The sequence below is a fragment of the Nannobrachium achirus genome (genome assembly GCF_963921795.1).
Source record: "Nannobrachium achirus genome assembly, chromosome: 7".
NCBI lineage: Eukaryota > Metazoa > Chordata > Actinopteri > Myctophiformes > Myctophidae > Nannobrachium > Nannobrachium achirus.
In genome coordinates, this window is record NC_137816.1 from 60,178,373 (window position 1) to 60,203,776 (window position 25,404).

At 44.2% G+C, this 25,404-nt stretch overlaps 1 protein-coding gene across 1 annotated transcript; it reads right to left on the bottom strand.

The window, feature by feature from the left end:
- Window positions 1-1,610: 1,610 nt before the first annotated feature.
- znf507 (zinc finger protein 507) lies at window positions 1,611-23,571 on the bottom strand. The gene is made up of 7 exons (XM_080730354.1): window positions 23,480-23,571; window positions 18,852-21,314; window positions 16,871-16,988; window positions 15,400-15,508; window positions 4,095-4,199; window positions 2,360-2,494; window positions 1,611-2,098 (listed from the first exon to the last, which is right to left on the bottom strand). The coding sequence occupies exons 2-7, from the start codon at window positions 21,309-21,311 to the stop codon at window positions 1,621-1,623; spliced, it is 3,405 nt and encodes a 1,134-aa protein (XP_080586480.1). The 5' UTR covers window positions 21,312-21,314; window positions 23,480-23,571; the 3' UTR covers window positions 1,611-1,620.
- Between the last annotated feature and the right edge of the window lie 1,833 nt (window positions 23,572-25,404).

Genomic DNA, 25,404 nt, shown 5'->3' on the forward strand with positions numbered 1-25,404 from the left:
TCCACATTGTTACGTCATCATCATCCTCTATACGCAGGGGTCATCATGGCCATGCTGGCTTGTGGTGGACATCTTTGTCAAAATTCATTTTTTTGCCACAAACATACAAATATGAGTGGACAATAATTTTTACCAGAAACACTAATAAAGAGCTAACCCTGAATTACCATAACAGGTCTGTAAGTCAGAGTGTACAAATGGAACCAAATGGACCCGTACACACTCAGAGTAATCAGGGTCATTGGAAATGAAATGCTCGAGAACCACTAGTACTAGCTGGACTCCCGATAGTGTCGTAGTAAATTAAGTGTCACACATATAGTAATTGGTCTGATCAAAATAATTGGTCTGATCAAAATAAGAACAATATCATGGTGTGTAAAAAAGAAAATCTAAAATGTCCTACGGACAAGGCCAAGACTTTGCCACAGACACATATGTCCGTGTACGGACATATTGTTGACACCTGCCTATGCGTCTTTCCAAGGTTTATCCCACCTTAGGGCTATTACATCGCCGTCACTTCAAGCTGACTTTACAAAACTCCCAAGAGGTACAAATTACAAACTGGGTGACAAAAAACAAACAAATGTATAGGCTGTTTAAAGCATACATGCATTTTAGGCATCTGTGAGTTTTTAAACACTAGCACGCGTGCCTTCTTTACTAGGCTAGAGCCTACACTGTGTGGGATTACATACATTAAATAATAATTACAGTAGAGATACTAGAGCTGCCTTATGGTCAATATACGAGTTATGCTGGAAAAGAGAAAAAAAAGAGAGAATTATAATTCCATTTCTGATGAAGGTCTGTGTGGTTTTGTGAGGTATCAACCGGTTTGAACTCTTTGTATCTGGAAATGCTAACTTGGGTTAGCTGGTATTCTTTCCCCTTGACGCCAATCAATGCCCAACTCCAAACCAGCATATTTATCGTTTACAGTCATGTTGACTTGTAGAAATTAACAACTAGTGCTCGTGCAATATTTCCCTCAAGCGTCATCTCCCTGAAAACCATAGGCAATTTGACATTTGATTTTCAATTAGATTTCTCATTTAGTAAATTGCCCTCCACCACTTTGAATGCCACTCACTCTGCAATAAAAAACAATTATGGAACGATTCCTGTCATTTGGACTCCTCCAATTAAGCCTAATGTATAAGACTTTATATGAAAAAAGAACAGATTTTCATCTAAAAAGCCAGCACGAGCCATTAAGGTGATTCATCTCCCGATGAGCAGTTTGGTGGCTTGCATGGCTGCCTTCGCCGTCGGTGAGAGAACGTGTGTATGGGTGAATATAATGCATACATTCTAAAGTGCCTTTGAAAAGGGCACTACAGAAATGCTGACCTCTTATCAAGACACACGTCTTTCTGCTAAGGAGGTTTCTAACTGGAGCTTTAAATACACACAGACGAAAACAGAATGGCCCCTGTCACTATGGTACAATGCAAAAACACAAGTCAAACAAAGACAAACGTGTCATTTCAACAGGATGAAACACATTGAAATGCTCTTTTTACTGTGAATGATATTTCGTCAAGACTACCAAGGATCGTTGCATCAATGACAGGAAGGAGGAGTAAAAAAAAAAAAAAGGCAGGTACTGTGGTCTCACTGCGCGGCGCCGCCCTCTGCTGACTGGAGGCCTGGCGGCTGTTCTGCCGGCTGCTGCTCTTTGTTGAGGATGATGCTGATGATGTCTCCCTCGTGCTCCTTCATGTGCTCCATCAGGCGCTCTTTGCTGGTGGACTCGAAGCCACAGATGCAGCAGCAAAAGAGCAGCACGCAGTACTCCATGCCCGGGCCCGGGGCGGGGGGGCCTCGCGGCTGGGACTGTGCTCCTGGGTCCTTCCCGAGGGGGCTGGAGGCTTCGCCGGGCCACTGTGACGTGGTGTCCACGGTGGAGGGCAAGTGGAGGCCCTCTGAGCTGTCCACCACCAGCCCAAGGCCTGCTGCTGCTGCTGCTGCCGACACGTGGGCCGCTGGGTCTGGCAGAGCGCTCTCTTTGTCCCTCGGCGGCTGAGCCGCTCCGGGCCGCTCCGCTACTGGCTCCAGAACCGAGGAGAGCTTCTGAGGTGCACTGGGTGTCCTGGGGGAAATAAAGGGGGAGAGAGAGGGAGAGACAGAACAGAAACAGAGAGAGAGACTCAGGGAAAGTGGCAATCCAATTGCAATGGTCACAAATACAGACAACATTAACCCATTTAGGACTGAGGCCTATTCTAAAAACGCCTTCTAAATCACAACCTTTAGTTTTCTTAAAAAAAAGCCAGATGTTGGAGCTTAGCTCCTTCCAGGCCCACCGGTCAAAAAGAAAATCCAAAACCCATAACAAACAAACATGACTCACCGACAACTCTGGGAGATGGCCTCGTTGATGGCTTTGTTGACCTGCTCATAGTTATAGTTCTGGTCCCCGGCGTGCTTCCACATGTGGGACTTTAGGGATGGTGGATGGCTGCACACGTAGCCACACAGGGAACACCTGGACAGGACAGGAGCGGACCGCCAAGGATGCAAGATTTGCAGAGGAAAGTGAGCAAAAGAGGCAGCATTATGAAGGTTTTAGCAGGAGGGAGGGAGGATAAAGACTCATTTGATTTAATATGCATGCTGCGGTGGTACTAATCCTCCTTTCTATCCAGAGGAATCAGCCTGACTAAAGACTCTGCAGGGAAGTCTCAGGGGGAGTCGGTGCGGGAATGAGTCGAGAGAGGTGGACTAAGGCATGTTTCGCTTCTTAAAAAAAAAGGCGTATTAAGACATGTTTAGCTCAGGGTTCTTCAACGTTTTCAGGCCAAGGACCCCTTAGTTGAGAGAGAGCTGAAGAAGGGACCCCCACAACTATTTCAGAGTTTCATTGTTTGACAGCAAAATCAGTGTATTTTGGATTCATGTCAATTTGTGTTTTCAGATATTTAACCACTTGAACCATCAAGGCTTGACCTTTCACTCTGTACTTAACGGTAGTCTACTCTTTTTCTCCTCTACACCAAACCTCTTTGCCGAAAATAGCTGATCTACAAGCTGATCTACAATGCCTCGCAGTGCAAGGCGTTGTGAGCTTGTAGATCGGCAATGTTTGGCTAAAGTTCTCAGAATATGTTCGCTAGGGTTCAAGTTGTTAATATTAATAGGAGAAAAAACTTTCTATCACGCAAAGATTTGGAGAATCCCCTGTAGTAACTCTGAGGACCCCCTAGGGGTCCCGGACCCCCTATTGAAGACCCTTGGTTTAGCTTATTGATTATGGCCTGCTGTATAAATGGTAAATGGTGCACTTATATAATAGCGTTTTATTCCAAAGTGCTTTAGATAGATCACCCATTCACACACCGATGACGGATGAAACCATGCAAGACACCAACCTGCTCATCGGGAGCAATTAGGGGTTCAGAGTCTTGCTCAAGGACACTTCAACACCAATGCCGGGTGAGCGCCGGGATTGAACTGGCCACTCTACCCCTGAGCCACTGCCACCCCGTACAACCACACATGCTTCGGGTTACGGCCATTCTCGTCTTTCCTCATGGCATTTTGAAGAAATAAGCCACAAGAGGCATGTGGTTACCTGGTATTTTATCACGGCTGAGAGGCGTGGTGAGACACGAGGCGGAGTGTCTCCAACCCTCTCACCCGTTATAAAATACAGGTAACCACATGCCTCTTGTGGCTTATTGCTTTTCTAAAACGGTTACAATATGGCAACATGAAAAATCATAGACATGTACCAATTAAAACTGTTCTATTTCACTAATAATTCACTACAAGGTCTGCAAGAAAGTAGTTCCCAGCAACACAGGTGCAGATAATTGGTGCACTGTGGAACACTGTGGAAAGAAATAACGCACCTGGGTTTGATATAAACTGATTCAAGGTGTGGATTGTATAGTCTCATATACCACAGCAATTAAAGGGAAACCAGCCAATCAGAAACAAGGAATTGGACAAGCCGTTTTAGAATTGTCAGTTAGTTGACATGGTCGAGAGACACTTGTCTCACGAACAACCTTGTATGGCTACACCTCTCTCTGTTCATAACTGTAATGCGCGGGAGGAGGATGATGTGTTAATGGTGTTCTCACCTGTACTGCTCCAGCAGCTGCACAGCTTGGTGCTCCTGGGGGTGCCGCCTCATGTGGCTTTTTAGGCTGTTCATATTTGTGGTGGCAAAGTCACAGCTACAACACCTGGTATACACAGAAACAGTGGAGAGGAGGAGGAGGGTGTGAAAGAGAGAGAAGATGACAGAAAAATAGAGGAGAGATCGGGGGGTGGCAGGAGAGATATGGGTAAGAATAGAGGGGAGGGGGGAGTTGAAATCAAGAGAAAGGATTAGAGAAAGGAAAGGCGAGCGAGCAAGCGAGAAGGAGTCGGAGAGATAGAGACAGAAGGGAATAAATAAGCGACAAGGGAGAAAAAAGCCTGCAGTTTAACAGATTCAGATCGGGAACGCCATATCTGTGTCACGTTAGATTTAACCACTTAAAACCATTATTTTATGCTTTAACTATTGAAAGATAGCAGATATACACGCTCACAGCGCGGCACTCGGTGCAAGCTTGTAAATCTGCAATTTTTTTTAGAGAAAAGCCCGATTGTACGAATGTCTTCTAAATCCTCCTTCTAAATCAGTGGTTCTCAAACCTTTTCATGTCAAGGACCCCCAAAATTACATGTATTTGGCCGAGGACCTCCATCTCAAAATATGTTGTTCCAGGGACCCCCCAGAAGCAGAGATTTGAGTTACAGAAGTTTGAATATATATTCAAAATATGTTTTACGACTTTTCAAAAATAGCTAGAGCATAAAACAATTCCTGGTCTTGACGGCTTAACAAGCTGTTGTCTGTGGTCAATACGGAGCTTCTACTGGTTGTGTTGTGCCTGGGGGGAATTAGGGACTTAGAACAAAAACACAGAAAATTGCTACTGTAAGGAAACAAAAACACATTACTGTATTTTCTTTTTTCTACTTGGCTGCACTGTAGATGTTTTAGCTTGACAACGAAGCAGCCTTGTTAGTTGCCTTGAGGGTACAGAGGCAAACACGAGGAGCTGTGAAGGCAGGCTCCACTCATAATAACTCACGGTCACCAAGACACACAACAAATGGGACTGTGGCACTCCGTAATATGCTGCGGCACGCTGCTGCTGTTGCTGCTACAGGTTGCACAACCTGATCTGACAAGCTCTACTACGGCATAGTGGATTTTCTTTTCCCCGCATACACATTTCTCATCTCACAAAAGGGTCATGCCTTGTTTTTCAAAGGCATGTTTTTCACCATTTGAGATATAAAACAGAGTAGGAAATACATCTCACCAAAGCCTGGTGAATTAGATGGTAAATGGTGCGTTTGTATAGCGCCTTTTATTCAAAGCACTTTACTATACAAAACTATACAGTACATTCACACACACATTCTCTCTCACACACACACACACACACACACACACACACACACACACACACACACACACACACACACACACACACACACACACACACACACACACACACACACACACACACACACACACACACACACACACACACACACACACACACACACACACACACACACACACACAGACACACACACACACACACACACACACACACAGGGGCGTCACAGGGGGGGAAAAGTGGGACTGAGTTACTAGGGCCCAAGGTGGAGGGGCCTGGAATTATTTTATACTTTAGCTATTGAAAAATAGCAGATATACAAGCTCAACTGCAAGCTTGTAGATCTGCCATTTTTGAAAAGTTGTGAAAATGTGTGTCAATCTTTGAATATAAGTATTTTTTAACGAACATTTTTGTAACCCAAATTTTGCTTCTGGGGGGTCTCTGGAACATTTTCTTTTCTGAAATGGGGGTCCGTGGCCAAATACATATCATTTTGGGGGTCCTTCACATGAAGAAGTTTGAGCACCACTGACATAGAAACAAAGGTTTTTCAAAAACAATATTGACAAATTGTCAAGATTTTTTACAGATCTACACGCTTTACAGATCTACAAGCTTGCAGCGCGTGCTGTGAGCTGGTTTATCTGCCATTTTTCAATAGAACATCCATGGGGGGCCCGCAGTGAATCCTCGTACCCAGGGCCCTGAATTTGGTGCGACACCCCTGCACACACCCCCGACGGTGGAGGAAACCATGCAAGGCGCCCACCTGCTCATCGGGAGCAGCCAGGAATTCAAACCAGGCACCTTCCGATTCCTAAGCGGCCGATCTACCTCCTGAGCCACATGGCCGCCCCTGTCTTTTACAAGAATGTTGTTTTGGGGGCTGAAATGTACAGTAGGTCTACTGAAGAACTATGAATTATTGTGCTATTAATATGCCACAAGGAATGCAGAAGAAGAAGAAGAATTTACCTACATCATCCCACAAGGGAAATTCAGTTTTCAGCTTAACCCAGCTGAACCCAGTGCTGCCCACAAGGAGCACGAGGGAAGGGGAGCAGTGATAGCTGGAGCGGGGAATCATACCTGCGACCTCTGGGACCTCCGGAGTCCTAGGTATGGACACTAACCACTCAGCTATCACTGCGAAAAGCATGGGGGCGCTCTCCATTCCAACATGTCGCCACCCCGACATTGACTTCTTATTGTCGGAGTGGCAACACTTCCATAGAGGTTAGGTTTAGGGTTAGGGTTAAGTATAGGGTTAGTGTCGGAATGGAGACATGCAACCGAAAAGCATCTCTTCCATGACCCCGATAAGATTATTGGCTAGATGGAGAAAAGCTTGGCGTGGTGTTGACAAAGAAACACAATTAAACGAACGCACTAAAGACTGAAAGCACCCTTGTAATAGCTTTGTTGGGTAGATGATAGGACTGGATGCACATCTGTGAATAAGTGAGACAATTAGGCCTGTATATCTGCGCCATGGACCTCAAAGAAACATCTAGAACAGGGGTCTTCAACAGGGGGTCCGGGACCCCTAGGGGGTCCTCAAAGTTACAATAGTGGGTCCTCCAAATCTTTCTGTAATATACGTTTTTTTTTCCTCCTTTTTTATATTAACCACTTGAACCCTAGCGTCCATATTCTGAGAAATTTTGCCAAAAATAGAAGATCTACAAGCTCACAACGCCTCGCGCTCGGCTATTTTCAGCAACGTGGTTTGGTGTAGAGGGGAAAAAGAGCAGACTAAGTACAGAGTGAAAGGTCAAGTTTATTAATTATTGACCGTTCAAGTGGTTAGATATTTGAAAACATACATTGACATGAATCCAAAATACACTGATGAGTGTGCTGTCAAACGATGAAACTATTTATATGGAATCTATGAAAAAGTTGTGGGGGTCCCCGCTTCATTTCTCTCTCAACTAAGGGGTCCTTGGCCTGAAAACGCTGAAGATCCCTAGAAGGTAAGGGGAAGGGAATTATTGTTCTCAAGCTATTGCCCCTGCCTTTTGACTGGTGCAGTGCCATGCAGCATGCACAACCGACCATAGAAATACAAAAACATCTGTTGTCATGTCCCATGACCCTTTGCACTTTTATTCATGGAAATGGGCCACTATTACCTAGTAGGGCTAGGTGATTTGACTTCAACTGATTATTGATTGATGATTATTTCAAACGTTTGCTTCGATTACGATTAATGAACCGTTATTAAAAAATATGAAAAGTATATACTGAAAATAGCAGATCTACAAGCTCACAACACGTTGTGATGCGACACGTTGCAAGCTTGTAGATCGTCTGTTTTCACTATTTTAGTGGTTGATCGGACTGATGGGTTTAGTCGATTATAGAAAATGTAATGAAATTTGTTCTGTGTCATTTAGTTTTAAAAATATGTATATAAAAAAGAAACTTGCTTCTTGTTTATTGGGTTATAAGTCAGTTATTGGTTCTAAATATCGGTTTCAATATATTTCTGGTTAATTGCCCAGCCCTACCTCCAACCGTTCAGGTTGCACAAAGGAAGTTCATCAACCATGGCAGTCAAATGTAAGACAGAGTTTGAATGAGTGCCACAATTACAATCCGTGCACGGAGGCAATGTGCAGCTTAGGATACAGCTAATTCACCAAAACCCACGCAGTTTTTTCCTTAGCTCCAGTGGTTACCATTTTTAACGTGATTAGCTGACAGGGTTTTCTTGCATAATTAATAGTCAAGTGTTATTCTGTGTTCCAGCATGCCAGTTTGCCACACAGGAATTGTGAAATATAAAAGGAAATATCTATAATCACCTGCCTGTAGAGTAGCTGCCTTCGTAATGCTTCTACCCACTGAACTTATGATTGGGATTAGGCATGCCTTCGAGGTGTTTCTTGTTTTTTCCATTTTCACATTATTAAGATTTTGCATGGTAACGGTTTTCCCATGACTTTGCGTTAGGATGAGATTTCCTCCTGTGATATGCTTTCCAATTGAACACTTAGTATAATGTTATAAGTGCTAATCATAGTGACAGTGCTACCCTCGGGAGGTATACAGGAGAGAATGAGAGAGCAAAGTGTTAGGGCAAAAAGATCAATGCGTTACAATAGTTCCCCTAACCCTTATGCCTTCCAGGTGTTTTAGTTTGAAGATGAAGCGGCCTTGTCAGCTGCCCGGAGGGCACAAAGGCAAACACAAGAAGGCCTGGGAGACTAGAGGAGGCTACACCTGTAACTAATGGTCCATTGTGCAGCAGCCGACTGCCGCTGGAACATCATGGGAACTGATCTGACAAATCCTTCTGTAAAGGAAGGATTTCCAATACCACTGGCCCCCGTTTTCAGTTTGTAATATAAGTACACAAGGTTGCTTGCAGGGATCAATTTCATAGCTGTCTCCTGATAATTTAAAATAATCTGTGAAGATATCATTTTGGATACATGAAAGATTAAATACGAGTGCATTTAATTGGGAGTTGGCTAATTGGAGTCAAAATGAGTCATTCAGGCAATCAGTAGGAATGTGAAGATAAATAAATATTCTTATTCTTAATATATGCAGTGTTTTAACTGAGTGCAGGAATTAAGAGCTTTAGAATGTTCCTTTTACAGTGAGAGAGGTATTTAACGTGTCATTTCAAACCTTCCGACCTTTCGTGAAGAGAGATTCACTCTGCAAAGTCTCAGTCTTGGCATAAGTGTCAACCGAACCACTGCTAAAATGCTTTCTCCGTCAGGTACTAAAGATACCTTGTGAGTCGTGACAATAAGGATGCCTTATAACTTAGGCATGTGGAACCTGTAGAACAAAACCTTTCTGTAAATGCGACTGCTTCCAACGAATGTACAAAGTCAGCAGGCAAATTGGATTTGCCCCGGATAAATTGAATTTGCCCTCTAAGTCGGGCCAGAAAACTGTCACTCAATTGAAGGGGGAATTGCAACTTTGCAAAGCCACAAATAGAAATATGCGAGATTTGTACAGTTTGCATGTGCCAGCTGTACCCCGGCGGAAATGGATTTAAAGAAAGCAAGAAAGCCATTGTTGCAAACATTAAGGTGTAGTGCGGTTGAGATGGCCACACACAGAATACCATAAGATCCTATTCCTTTTAGATTTTGATGTATTTCTACTTTACTTGAGTATTTTCATGTTTTAGCACATTTACTTCTCATCACATCTCAGAGGCAAACATTGTACTTTTACTCCCCTACAATTATTTGACAACTTTAGTTACTTTGTAGATTTTGAATATTGTTACAAAACACGCATTAACCACTTCAACCCTATACATTTTGGCCATTTGAAAATAGCCGATCTACAAGCTCACAATTGCATGTACACCTATGGGCTGGGGAGGCACCTGTCAGTGGGGAGTGTTGGGCGGGAGGAGTAGGACGCTCAGCGTCCTACTCCCACTCACACTAACAGAATCCCTTTTATGCCCATATATGGAGTTCCCTCAATATTAAGCCCATATCTAACAGGACTTCATATGGGAATGCCCATATATGGAGGCCACATCGGCCACATACCACACTAACAGAATCCATATATGGCCAAGACAGATGGCCAAGACAGCCCATATCTGTGTGGCTGGTTCTACAGACAGGGATCTCCATGACATGTATGGGCATAAAAGGGTATGATGTCAGATGACATAGACATCATAGGACTATCACATAACGAATAACTCAGTAAGCATGTTTGGGCTCTCACAGCATATCTCCATATACAGTACATGGATCTCCATATATGGGTACCAGGGGTCTCCATATATGGGTAACTGGTCCGATATACATCACTGGCCAGATGGCCAAGAATATCGCATGTCGCCCTGAGGCGTCTTACTAGTAATAATAATAATAATCTTAGTGTACAATGCCCTCACAGCTCACAGATTTGGAATGGCTGGTCTATAAGAGTAAAAAGGAACATAAAAAACCCTGTCATTATGTCAGTCTATGAGGAAACAGCTTTGATTTCATCCGCTTCAGGGATCAAGATGTTTCGAATGATGACAGGGGGGAAAAAAAGATACATTTTTAATGTGTTTATTTATTTGTGTCTTTCTAGTCCTCGGGGCCAGGCAAAAAGTAAGACATCCTGTTTCTCAAGACCATAGAAACTATAGTTGTCGCATCCAGCGCCAAGTAATGCCTCTCTTTTCGTCTCGCTAAAATGCACCCCAATACAAATCGGCACAAAGGCAACAGTGGTATAAGCCACAAGCTACTTGAGAAGTTTTCAGTTGCATTATACATGTCCACTTTATACTGCAATATTAGTCAATACTTAAGACCTGTTCTGGGGAATGAAAATAAAGATCCTTGTGTGTGTGTGTGTGTGTGTGTGTGTGTGTGTGTGTGTGTGTGTGTGTGTGTGTGTGTGTGTGTGTGTGTGTGTGTGTGTGTGTGTGTGTGTGTGTGTGTGTGTGTGTGTGTGTGTGTGTGTGTGTCCTCTGAGAATATAGCCTAGTAAGACCACATCTTAAATAAGCTAACATCTAAACCAGTGTGTTTACACAGGAGACAGGACAGCTGCTAGGCAGGAATGCAAAGACCATGTGCTTGCTTGAACAAAAATATGACAGCACCAGACCTGACTGAGCTTTCAAATTAGAGCACTGTGGCTTTACTGGGCATCTACTGCCACCTAATGGATATATACAATATCTACAGATTCTGTGCAACAGAGTACAGACTATTTCAATCCTATTATATCATATTAGAGTATATATTAAGGAAACCTCTGTCTGTCTGTCTGTCTGTCTGTCTGTCTGTCTGTCTGTCTGTCTGTCTGTCTGTCTGTCTGTCTGTCTGTCTGTCTGTCTGTCTGTCTGTCTGTCTGTCTGTCTGTCTGTCAGTCAGTCAGTCAGTCAGCCTCTCTGTTCCACATGTTTCTCCGTAGTGATCTTGCACATGGGCATTGACCATTTGCATATGCAGACTGTGAGGATGCCAGTTTTTCATTTTACCCAAATTTAAGTTGTTTATGTTGCCTAAGGGCCTGTGTCCACACACACACACACACACACTGCGTTTTGTGAGCGGGGCGGCACTTTGGATATCATTTCCATAGCACTAGCAGCACGCACATTCACCTGTCGAATGCACTTTGTCTTAGCATACATAGCTTATCTCAAACTGTATGAACTTCTCATGGTTGTGGGTGTCAAATGTCACTCTTGCTCTCGCACACGTATGCGCATAGACACACACACACACACACACACACACACACACACACACACACACACACACACACACACACACACACACACACACACACACACACACACACACACACACACACACACACACACACACACACACACACACAGAGATAGATTAAATCACTGTCCAAAACGTAAACTATGCATACCGAGCCGTCCGAGCGCATAACCCAAAAATCAGCATTTAGTTTGGCTGCTATGGATAAAAAAAAAAACAAAGACAGGTAGGTTCTAAAAATAAGCGAACCCAAGTTTGTACACATCCTCTTTGTAACTGTTGCCCTCCTAACCTACAAGATAAACAGGGCAGTGGTATTTAAAAACCACGCACAGAATGTCAGAAATCTCAATGCTACGTTAAGATATTAGAGTTTGGTTAATCAAAGAAAAAGTAATTATACAACTATTATGCATGTTTTTGGAGTCAACCCATTTTAGGCCACACACTATTGGGTCTTGATTGGCAGAGTGAAATGCATAGCAATTCAATGATAAGTGAATACCCTAACCTAATTAAAATAGACGAAAAGCGTTCCTTTTTGCTGAGATCAGATGCCGTGTTTTACGCTGGCCCTCATCAACACCTCTTTCTCTGCACATTGCAAAGCAAAAATATTTCTGGCACCGGCAGGCGGGCATGTGTGGGAGATGAGTCTCACATTGGCCCGCATCATGAACATTTCTCCATATTGTGCAGCCCTAATTGTAGGGGGAGTGATTGGGTACATTTATTCTACATCGTTTTCACAGTGGTAATATTAAATAGTATGTTAAAATGTGTTAAGTATGTATGTGTCAGCTTCCACAACTTCACAGTGTGCCACTATTATTCATATCTTGACAAAACATTAATATTAAATGTCGATGAAGGATGTTTTCTCACAGAAACACTGTATTCCCAGGTATAACTGCTGCCAATAGTTTATAAATGTAGATGTTATGGAAATTAACTCATTCCCCGCCCCCCCCGATAGTCCCGAGAAAATCCCAATGTCGTTCCCCGCCAGGCCCGATAGTCCCGAGAATTTGCTTTTATATAATGTAATGTTTAATTACATTCTTCCACAGCCCGTCACAAAGTCTGAGCCTTTTATCTTAAAGGGAACCTAAAATATCACACATCAAAGTAAGTGTGTTTGAAAAAAATACTGTAATAATGTATAAATTGCAATACAAATGTATAAATCTCCCCATAACCCACAGTGAACTGGCAAAAGACGCATTTGAGCTCAAAAGGCTGGCTGCCGGAAAAAAAAAGAGAAGAAAAAAAAGTGTGAGAACAGCTGTGTGTGTGTGTGTGTGTGTGTGTGTGTGTGTGTGTGTGTGTGTGTGTGTGTGTGTGTGTGTGTGTGCTTCCCTCCAGGACCACTATATATCTGTTTCAGTGGTCCCTGTTGGACCCCCTGATGGTGTTCAGTCCCATAAAAAAACAGTGCTATCAGTGAGATCTGCCTCTCTCTCTCTCTCAAGACACAAAACACACAATTATCGCCAATTCGCCATATAAATGCTTCTAAAACGTACCTGATAATGATGATGGTTGATTTGAATCCACACCCTGGGTTATAATCCATATATCCAGGCTATAATATTAGTTTTATAATGGTATTTAGTCCACAAACTTTAGTCCACAAACAAGCCATGATCGCCTTTGCAAAGGTGGGGGTCCCTGGTCGCCTTTCTAACGGAACCAATAAGGGGTCCGCGGGTCCAACGCTTCGCAGACCTCCCAGAGCAGTGCGGAGTTACATAACATTGTAAAATCAATCAATAAGCCGATCATTTGTTACATAAAGTTCACATGATCAGGTTGCAGGGACAAGTGGTCCCTGTCGATGGGGTCTCACAAAGGGGGTCCCCTGGTCTCCAGCCAACACTTAGGGAACCAGGTGGGCGTGGGGGTCCCTGGCCCACGCTCCACCAAAACAAGCATCAACTACAGCCAACAAGCGATCGATCAACTACAGCCTCGCCTCGTTAGCAAACTGCGTCTGCCCTGCTCTTGCCAGGGCAGTGCAGAGGATTTTTTAGGGGCAGGGGGAGACATTTTCTAACATGTGCTAGAATGTGAAAATAGCAGATCTACAAGCTCTACAAGCTCTCAAAGTGTCGCAGAGCGACGTGTTGAGAGATTGCTGATCACCTTGTTGAACAAATGTCATAGCAATCCATTCTAGAGGTGTATTCTAGAAGTGTTATTGCGACCGTCAGGGAGCAGTTTACTATGAAAACCTCCACCGGCCGTCCGTCGGTCGGTCACACGTCACACGTCACACCTTTGCCCTGCTCATATCTCCGCATCAGTATATAGGGCTTGTTTGTTTATTGTATGACATCACGCCACATCATCAGCTGTGGACTCTGTGATGTCATCGTATCGCATCAGTATATAGGGCTTGTTTGTTTATTGTATGACATCACGCCACATCATCAGCTGTGGACTCTGTGATGTCATCGTATCTCCATATATGGCCATCTCCGTATATGGAGATATAAGTCGTCCATGCCCAAGTATGGGCTGGTGAGGTCAGACTTTGTGTGATGCGTAGGTTATCTCCATATATGGAGATTCAACATTCCAGGCAATGCTCTCTTCCCTGGTGAGAATTGCCCCTTTATATAGGGCTTGTTTGTGTATTGTATGACATCACGCCACATCATCAGCTGTGGACTCTGTGATGTCATCGTATCTCCATATATGGCCATCTCCGTATATGGAGATATAAGTCGTCCATGCCCAAGTATGGGCTGGTGAGGTCAGACTTTGTGTGATGCGTAGGTTATCTCCATATATGGAGATTCAACATTCCAGGTGTAACTATGGCTACCCGTATGACGTGAGAGGTGGAGGTTGTGATATTTGTGGAGATAAGCGACCAACGGTCGCTTATCTCCCGATTAGGGAGTCTTACTGGTTGTAAAGACTCATGCCCCCTTTGATGTCAATGTGTGTGTGTGCACCTGTAGGCCTACAGAGCGCAACTAGCATTTACACACAGAAACAGAGAGACAGCGCCCCCAAGTGACTTGTAGCAGACTTGTAGAATACTGTAGCAGTAATAGTATATCAATGTGAACTTGCTGTTTTTGGTCAGACATAGCATATAAAAATATTTTTCTCTGCATTTTTCTAAACAGAAAATTCTAAAAATAATTCCTATTACATAATTACATTAGTACACTTATCTGATAAGTGCCTGACGCCATAAATACAAATATCAACTGAGTTATTCGCTCGAAAAGCCATCAATCACAAAAAGGTCAATATCTCCAGTTCTTTCAATTATAGCTGGATTTTGGTCAAAAATGGCTATTTTGAGATGGCTGCAACTATAGAAAAAAAAGCTTTTTATTTATTTATTTTATTTTTCGGTGAGACTAGAGTTTGTCCTGTTTCATTTGAGGTTCTGTATGACATTGTCGAAAAAATACAGAATTTAGGAAAAATGTCAATATAAAAAAAATAAATCAATTTTTTTATTAAACAAAATGGCAGGAGAGCCATACAGTCAATGTTAAAATGGCGGCCAATGTGTTAATAATCTTTTTTTTTTTTTTTTTAAGTGGGTCCTGAGAAGACATCACATTGTTTATTTTGGGTCTCTCGAGCTGAAAAGGTTTCTCAAAGTCTGCTTTAGCCCAATGTCTCCAAACCAAGTCTACGTTGCCAAGTTATAATACCAGACTGGGCAGGTCCTCATGTAATTGGTACAGTACGTCCTGTAAGACTGTAAGCAGACTCACCTGTAAGGTTTATCAGAGTTGTGGATACGTCTGTGATTCCTCACGCCGACGTAGGTATGGCTGGTGTAGTCGCACACGTCACACTTGTACATGTTCTGCATGCCAGAGTCTGAGGAGGACAAATGATAACGTATGGAAACATGCATGTATGAACAGAAATCAACAACATAAAATGCTTATGGTCCAGGCTAGGATAGTAATGCCAAGCCTCAGTCAAATGTACTAATAAAACCAATAGTACTACTACAACTACTAAGAAGAAAAAGAAAATATTATTTAGCTATAATATTAACTAATACAATAACAAGTATTGGAGACAAAATAATCTGAGGTAAGAATCAGGAGGGGGAAAACCGAAAAAGAAACGTGTATTTCTTAAACCTGATCATTGTTTAACCCATTTAGGCCTGAACACATTATGACGCAATATTTTATGCTTTAAATATAAAAAATAGCAGATATACAAGCTCACAGCGCGGCACCGAGTGCCGCGCTGCGAGCTTGTAGATCTGCTATTTTTGAAAAATCGTGAAAATTTGAATTTTGACCCGATTCTATAAGTGTCTTTTGAATCCTTCTAAGGTTTTTTGAAAAACCTATGTTTCTATGTCAGCAATCTGGCTATAGCCATCGTCAAAGAAAAGGTCCCTTTCACTTTCAACTGGAGCTCAGTTGGTCTGTTCTTGAGAGACTACTATGTCAGTGGTGCTCAAACCTTTTCATGTGAAGGACCCCCAAAATGATATTTATTTGGCCACGGACCCCCATTTCAAAATATCTAGTTCCAGGGACCACCCAGAAGCAAAATTTGAGTTACAAACGTTCGCTTTGAAAATACATATATTCAAAGATTTGCACACATTTTCACGACTTTTTCAAAAATAGCAGATCTACAAGCTATGAGCTTGTATATCTGCTATTTTTCAATGGTTAAAGCATTCAATAATTCTAGGCCTAAATTGGTTAAATTATAGGCTAAAGGAGAAGTTAACCATTTCTATTTATTTTCACACAACGTGTGACCTGCGCCTTTGTTGCGTGTGTTTGTTCTCTTACTAATTTCCTGTTGCATATAAAGCAGTTACAACAGCAATTCTGTCACTTACCACCTTCTTTTCCCCACCTCTACATTATAGTATATTTCATAAAGCTACTCTGCGAGATGGGTAATTCACTTTTTTGGTATCGAATGTTTGCGGGAAAGCATGCATTTACTACACCCAACAAGATAAAGAAATGTATTGAAGCTTAAATAAAAAAAAGTGCAAAAGCGATCGGGCACAACACTTTAAAAGAATACAGTATACACATTGATATCTAATTCATAATATTGTCTCCCATGCTCTGCAATGCACTGGAATTCAGGCTACCTCAGTCGTTTAACCCGAGTACCAAAGCAAAAAGGTCTGAATCAGAAACCACACGTCATCCCATGGTGGCCTGGCCTGTTACAGTGCTTCATGTTTCCTACCTTCTTCTGTTGTCCGTTCCGCTTCCTCTGTGGTCACCATGGCTTCACTGACAGGCGTGAGAGCTGCCACTTCACTGGTGGAGCTGTGCTGATCTCTCTCGTGATTTCGCAGCTGACTCTGAGGAAGGGACATTTTATGATGAATTACTTAATACAGGGGTCTTCAATGTTTTCAGGCCATGCAAGGACCCCTTAGTTGAGAGAGAGATGAGCCAGGGAGTGGGACCCCCACAACCTTTTCATAGATAACATATGGTTTCATTGTTTGACAGTAATAATCAGTGTATTTTGGAATCATGTCAATTTGTGTTTTCAGATACGTATTTAACCACTTGAATCGTCAATATATAACTTGACATTTCACTCTGTACTTAGTCTGCTCTTTTTCCCCTCTACACCAAACGTCTTTGCCGAAGATAGCCGATCTACAAGCTCACAACGCCTCGCAGCTTGTAGATCTGCTATTTTTGGCTAAAGTTCTCAGAATATGGACACTAGGGTTCAAGTGGTTAATATAAAAAAGGGGGAAAAAGTTTCTATCACACAAAGATTTGGAGGACCCCCTGTAGTAACTCTGAGGACCCCCTAGGGGTCCTGGACCCCCTGTTGAAGACCCCTGACTTAATACATTAACAAGAAATGATTACACGAAAGAACCTCCGTTCATGTCTAGGTCAATGTTAAAGCTTTCTCACTGTGGCCAACTTACTTCCTTACAAAACTCTCTTATTTTTGGGTGTGTTTTGCGCAGTATAAAGTATAAAATTGAAATATTGGCTGAGTGAGTGCGGACGGAAGCGAGGGGAGCACTTTGATGCACGCTGCACATTTAATAGGCCCACTTAATCTCTAATACCACTTTTGGAGCGGGTAGTGTCAAACTGGACCCAGGTTTCACCCAGAAACATTTAGCAACTTAACTTTCTTAAACCAACTCCCAAATCTACTGAATAATACGATGAACTTAATGATCTCTGCTGCACTAAAGGGCACCGAAGTCTCAGCATGACAGCAGAGGAATCGATAGTTCTCTCCTCTCGCTTGCATCAACACACTATGGCCAACTTCTGCTGCTGCACTGCATCAAGCTGTTTTCATCTCTTCAACAGGGTGCAGCATATTGCTCCATCCATTACGGTCCATTTGACAAAGTGCCTTATGCTTAGTTATTAGGGGTGCAACGATACACAAAATTCACGGTTCGGTTCGGTTCGATATTTTGGTGTCACGGTTTGATAATTTGATTTATACATTTATTTTTATAACTATGTATTTTTTTGTTTTAACTTTGAACAATACGGTACCCAACCTATAGGGTAGTGGTTCTCTAATTTGGCTCACATCCACATTCCAGGAGAATGTGGATGTGGAGTGGTATTGGTCATTCGGTTTGATATTTCTCGGTTCGATTAGATTTTCGATATTCGGTTCGATATGTTGCACCCCTAGTAGTTATACTTCATCGCTGTGTCCTGCTCCAAAAATAGATCTACAATCTCGCATGTGAAGGGTTCCCATACATTTTTACCAATGAATTTCCAAAACTTTTCCAATTTTTTTCCAGAATATTTAACCCCATTTCCAGGACTATATAACAATAATTCAATAACGAGTCGCTTACTCCTATGAGCAATTCCCAAAGACAGGCAGTGTAGCAAAAATAAAGTGTGGATGGACCGTGGCGTGCATGCAGATTGTGCACGATGGACGCGCACGTGCCAATGTCAAAAGGTAAAAAAATCCAGGACCCTTGATCAATTTCAAAACCGTTTCAGTACTGGAAAAATATTTTTCTAATTTCAAAGTATTTCCAGGAATTTCATGATCGTGGGAACCCCGCATGGGTCACGGACGGTGTGACATTTTGGTGTCTTTCGTGGGTTTTATGTTCTTATGTTGTTCAGGGGTCCCTGAACGAAAGACAATTTTTGATCATGTCCAATGATGGACACGGTTCTCGAATGAAAGGGATCCCACTCACCTTATAGTGGAAGGTGTCAGGGCACTGCTTGCACTGGTACATCCTGGTCTTGCAGTGGTGGATCATGTGGCTCTCCAGGTCCTTGCTGTCCGAGGAGATGTGCTCACAGATGGGGCACTGGTACGGCTGCCTCTGCCGGTGCACCCGCAGGTGCTGCTTGATGTAGCCTTTGTTGCCACTGCTGTAGCGACAGAGGCGACACCGGTAAGGCCTGTCGCTCCCGGGGATAAAGTCCACCAACCCCCCGTCGGGAGCCGCCACTACCGCGTCCATCCCGGCCACGTCGCACACATAACCGTCGGCCTCGCTCCCGGCCACCACGCCGGCGACCGAGCCGTTTTGGAACTGAGCGTTGTCCTGGAGTTCCCGCAGGATGTCCTCGTCGGACGCGTTCTGGTCGGAGCGCTCTCGCAGCCTCTCGATGACTGTCAGCAGAGACAGGCTGATGCCGGCTTTGGTGGTGGGGCCCCCGTCGTCCACCTCCCCCAAGCCCAGGCCCAGCCCCAAGCCCAGGGATCCCAGTCCCTGCGCTTTGTCCTGGGCACGGAGCTCCAGGTCCATCAAGGCCGTTGCCTCGGCGACCTCGTCGGAAGACGTCACCTCCAGTAGTCTTTGACCCATCGCGTCTTGGCTCTGCGCTGACGCCGTGGCAGCCTTAAGGGCCGTCTTGCTGTGGGTGCTGGTGTTGGATGGGAGTTCAGGGGTTCTCATGGGCATGGCAACCAGGACCTCGGCGGCCAGCGAGTGCAGTCGGAGCGACTCCGAGTGGGTCCTCCTGCGGCCGGCGGGAGGGATGTTCTCATCACAAGGCGGTTCGACGCTGGTGGGTTGGTGATCGTCCTCCCCCGAAAGCTGTCTGTCACTGCTACGACTACCGCTCCAGTCGATACCTAACTCCACCTTCTCCTCTTTGCACAAGTCCACTGTCTGACTGGCTGTTTCCGAATGACCCACTTCTTCCTCAGTTTCAGCCAATAGGCTCTGGTCTCCGCCCATGTCCGGGCTGAGGAGGAGGGGGTTGGTGGCCATGACAGCATCCTCTGCAGAGGGCAGCCGCTCCACGATCACGTTGATGTGGCCAGTGCAGTTGGGGCTGCTGTTGATGATCTTCTGAGCGGACGACAGCAAGCTGTCCGTCGTGGAGCCGTTACCGTGGTGCTGACCATCGATCTCGACCTCCGCCACCGCCTCTGTGGTCACCTGCACCTCCACCATGGGCTCCTCCGTGCTCAGGTCCTTGACGGGATACACGTTCTCCTCCTGCTCCACAGTGATCACACTCTCCTCCTCCATAGTGACCTGGCTCTCACCGTGATCCCCAACTGGGTGATTCATCAGGTCCCTCTTGCCCTCTACGGCCAGTGGCGTGCAGAGCTGGAGCTTAAAGGCGGCGTGGATGTTCTGGAGGCGGTCCTCTTGGAGGACGGGGGAGAGGACGACGAGCTCCTCTCTGGTCGTGGTGGCGTTGTTGGCGACACCACCTCCGGAAAGCCCCCCCGTGGAGGCCTGCTGGGCCTCTCTTCTCGCGGGGGCGTTGTCCTCGTCCTCGAAGATGGGGTAGGAGCAGTCGACGAGGCCGGCGTGCTTCCAGGCGTGCGTCTTGAGCATCCGCTGCTGGCTGCACACGTAGCTGCAGATGAGGCAGCGGTATAGGCCGTACTCCTCGTAGCTATACCATTTCTTCTTCTGAGGGAGCTCGTCGGCAGCAGCCCCGTCCGCGGAGCTTTCAACCGCCTCGGCCCCCCCTGAGCCAACGCCTCCCGGCCCGCCGTCTCCGTTCTCCATGCCGTGGGGGGGGAGAAGGTCCGCCGCCGACGCAAGATGTTGTTTCTTGGGGTCGTCGCCGTAGTCGAAGTGGAGCCTGACGTGGGACTCCAGCTCGTCCTGGTGGCGCGAGGTGAAGCGGCACTCAGAGCACATGAGGATGAGGTCGCTGTGCTGCTCGTCGTGCTGCCGCAGGTGCTCCTTGAGCAGCAGCAGCGTCGGCGAGAGGAAGCGACACAGGCTGCACTGGTAGCACGTCACGGTTCGGTTGTGGTCCTGGCTGGCGGCGGCGGCGGCGGCTCCCTCCGGCAGTATGCTGGAGGTGGTGCCGTCGCCAGCAATGCTCATTTTCACTTCGTTCGCTTTGCAGTTCCTCCGGTTCTTTTTACCGGCCAAGGCCCTGGTCTCCTCCGGCGTCACTCCCCTGACGGAGGAGGCCTGGTGGAGCACCCTCTTCTGCCCGGCCAGCGTGCAGCGCCGCTGGGGCCGCTTGTCCACGATCTTGCTGAGCTTCTCGATGACCTGGATGAGGGAGTCGGCGGCCTGCTTCTGCTGCAGCCTCTGGGCAGTTTCCTCCGCGGTGGTGATGACCGGCCTGGTTTGAAACTGAGCGTGTGCAACAGCCGGGAGCGGAGGGGTCGAGGAGGGGGCAGACGGGGAGTGCGTGCTGATGACAACATCGCCGGTCACCTCCATGGTCTGTGCGGGAGATAAGAGGCCACAAAAGCAGACTGGGTGAGAATTCAGACAAAAGTCAAAATAACCCTGATTTCACCAGCTAAACTAGGTACTTTTCAAGGGCTGATCAGATTATTCACAATGTATATAATACAGACGATTAGGTAGGAGAGGAAGTAAAAAATTGAACATTGGGAGAGTATAGGAGGCAAGGTTGGTTTGTTTGCAGTTGTAATTACACACTTGTTGTGTGAACACACAATAAATACCACTCTCACATCATGCAGGTATGTGTGCATGCACACAGACTTTACTTTTCCATATGGAGGTAAAAAAAAAAAAAAAAAAACAGTACACCTTTACTAATCCAGCGGGGGAAATGTTGTTTCAGCAACAATCAGCGCCGCTATTAAGCACTCAGGATGGTTCTGTTAGGGGTGAAGTGTATCGCTCAGGGACACTGCAGAGTGCAGACAACCTCTCTTCTCTACTAAGCCAGTGGTTCTCAACCTGTGGGTTGACTTGGGACCCCCAGAGGGGGCCCTAAAATTATTTTGAGGGGTCCACAGATGATTAGCTTAATGTGCAACATTGTTTTCTCACTCAACAGTAAACAAACCAGCATAAAGTTTAAGTGTATATAGAGGGTATCTGCACATTTCTAAAGTGACAAATATAAGGACTTTTTAACACCTCTAAAATGACAAATTAAACATTGGCCAAATTGTCAAATATTAGAGGCAGAAATTGTGAAAATAGCAGATCTACATGCTCACATCTGCTATTTTCACAATAGAACCGTGTTATAGAAAATGTAATGCCTCAACTCTTAGTGCTCGTCAGGGTGGTGGGGTCCCCAGTTGAAATGTGATTATTTGGGGGGTCGCTGCCTGAAAAGGTTGAGAACCACTGTACTAAGCTACACAACCACCCCCCCATAAAGAAAGCAGGTCCAACAAGTCTAGTCGTTGTGTTTTCCAATTCACACCAGAAGTACCGACTATGTGATAATGTGCAGCTAGTGGCTTGGGAGCCTGTTGCGAGAGGAAGAGGGGGTTATTATCTTCTCTTAACATGTGGTCACAAGGACCATTTATGATGAGCATGCACGGGCAAGTTTACTCTAACAGTCAATAGTATTGTCTAGTCAAAACCATGTGCATTTGTTTACAAACAGATAGGCTTCTGCAAAAAGAGGAAACCTTTTATCTTGCGGTGGAATTCTTTTTATCATTTTGTCATTCACTTTCTGACCACAGACAAGCTTCCTCGTTTGCATACTTCTGCTTCTGACAGCAATATGAAACTAAGAATGTATTGCAGGGTTTACATTAGCATGGAATGCTCAAGTCAACTTACTATATTATAATTATGCCGTTTTTTTGTTGTGTTTTTCTTCTTCAAATACCGAACCTATTACCAACCAAACACCTATCTGGAAGTCTACAGTTTAAAAGCATAGCCTACTATTTATAGCAGTTACAGTCAAAAGGTTGAGTGTTTCTGTGGACCTGTGGTGTATAAACACTAGGCCTTCAGAGCAGTGAGTTACATGTTCATGTTGATTTTGACATTGGTTAAACGTTAGGCTAAGCTGCAAAAGGGTAAGTAATCAGACTCGGACATGCAGGCATCTGACAGTGTATGTCATAGTCTAAATATACGTTCCTCCCCGCTTTCTATGGCTAGTCCAAAGGAAAGCTAGTTTCAGGTTTCCCAACTTTAGAGACATCGGATCAACCCTACTATCTAGCAGACAGCTGGGCAACATATCTGGGTAATGTTGCATTAGATCAGATCATGCATGAAACGACCGTGACAGACAAGCAACGCCGCGTTGATCCAATATACAGTAAGTTCAAGGGAAGTGTGAAGGCAGTCAGGCAGTGTCGTGTGTGCACGTCACACACACACACACACACACACACACACACACACACACACACACACACACACACACACACACACAGAGTAGAACTGTTAGCTATAGCTGTCTGCTGCTCTGTTCACTCACACACACTCTCTCTCACACTCACACACACACACACACACACACACACACACACACACGAGTCTCACTAGCAACAGTTCAAAACACACAAGGACGTTTTAATCGTTTCTTGAGGTTAATGAATGACGAGCGATCACAAGACGTGGCTCTCCCGCGGACGGATGGATGTACTCACTGATCCGGAAATGTTCAGATGGTCTTTGGCCCCTTAACGCATAAAATCGCTTTGTTTTATTTCGTTAGCAGTAATAAAAAAGTGGCCTCTCTGTCTCACACATTGCAAAATGGCGAGGGATGGAACAGCGATCACGTGACGCAGAGTTTTGGTCAGGTGACCGCGACATGGAATGTGTGTGGAAGACGAAGGGCATTGTAGAATGCATGCATACTGATGCTAATAATATCATAATAGTATTAATAGTAGGCTAATAATAACAACAAAATACTGAATAGGTTCAGAAAAACACAAAAAATAATTATAATTATACTTATAATTATACACGAAGAAGATTAATATAGCCTATAGTAGCCTAATATTATTATTAGTAATAATAATAATATTAATAAAGGTAATAATAATAATAATAATGACTATGCGTTATTGAGAATACAATACCAGTAAGACGCCCTTAGGGCGAGAAGCGACCTTGCCCTTCATGAGGTTGCGTGCACTTGTCCATATATGGGCATTCTGAGATATGGGCTTATATATTGATGACTTCAGCTCTCCATATGGGCATACAATTATTAGTATGGTTGCCCCCTGTGTATTCAATTCATCGAGACATACAATAAAATAGTAGGCTATAGGCCTACCCTGCTACCCAGGCTCTGGGCCTACCTATAAAAGACATTACTACTGTAAACGTATAGGCCTAGGGACAGGGAGGCCATTTCTGTTGTTAATAGCCTTGTTGAATTGTGATACAGATCAATTTGCGTTGCAATATAAAATGCAAAATATATCAACAGTAGTATTAACGGTCACATTCTTGGTAGAGATCTGACACTAAGCCAACATCAGTTAGGCCTACTGTAAAACCTGAAACTAATATTAGGCCTATGTGTAAACAATATTAAATGTATGGCAATTTTGTGAAAGACAGGAGAAACTATGGCAATTATGTTTAAATGTGCAAAATAATTTATGGAAACATTTCAGAAAAAAACTTTTATTGGAATTAGAATCAGAAGGGAGAAGATCCCACTAAGCACGCCGTCTAAAAGTGGTCTAATAGTGGTATAGATTTGAAAGTTTTTTTGTCGTCTAAACTTAGACTAGACGACTAATAGACGTCTAATAGTCGTCTAAATATAGACGGTCTGCATTTAGACGACTATTAGACGTCTATTAGTCGTCTAGTTTAAGTTTAGACAACAAAAAAACTTTCAAATCTATACCACTATTAGACCACTTTTAGACGGCGTGCTTAGTGGGATAATTGTACAGTAAATCAGAAGTGCAGTCTCCTCCTAGTGGTTGTATAATGTTTTACAGTTGTTGCTTTTTTACATTTTGTTGTTCTCATCATTGTCAACTAAAAATCTGCCTGGGTTGGTGAACTGGATGGTATTTATTTTATTCTAGCTTTATGTTGTTACTGCTTGTGTATATAGGCCTACCTAGCCTGTAGACCCGTTTGCAATCTGGTGTTGGGGGAATTTCTCACCTGAACTGAGTCAGTGGGTCCCTCTCTAGACATGAAAAATCGAACCTCGGTTCGAAGTGAAGCGGTGAATTTGAGCAGTTCCAGATCTGTTTTTTATTCTGTGTTCTAGATCTATGAATTTAGTGTTCTAGATCTATAAATTCTATGTGTTCTAGATCTATAATTTTTGTGTTGTGATAGGCTGTTGTGATCACACAACAGCCTATAGCAGTGCACAAACACAGTGCATGCGTGGACTCTCTCTCTCTCTCTCTCTCTCTCTTCTCCGTGCGGTTTGTAAAGTTTCACTTTCGGCACATGGGTTTCCCCAAAGTTTGGCACGCTACTCCTCCCACAGTTTTTGCAGCACACACTCGCGCCATATGTCAAATCGACCGGCTTCATCGGGAATCGTGTGCTAGTAAGTTGCTAAGACAAAGGTTCTATAGTT

Excerpts from the sequence above, each read along its gene's own strand:
- znf507 (XM_080730354.1), bottom strand. The coding sequence starts at position 21,311 with ATGGAGGTGACCGGCGATGTTGTCATCAGCACGCACTCCCCGTCTGCC. Across the intron at positions 4,200-15,399 it reads AACTCTGATAAACCTTACAG|GTGTTGTAGCTGTGACTTTG; the intron begins GTGAGTCTGCTT and ends TGTGTATACCAG. Across the intron at positions 2,099-2,359 it reads GCCATCTCCCAGAGTTGTCG|GACACCCAGTGCACCTCAGA; the intron begins GTGAGTCATGTT and ends TATTTCCCCCAG.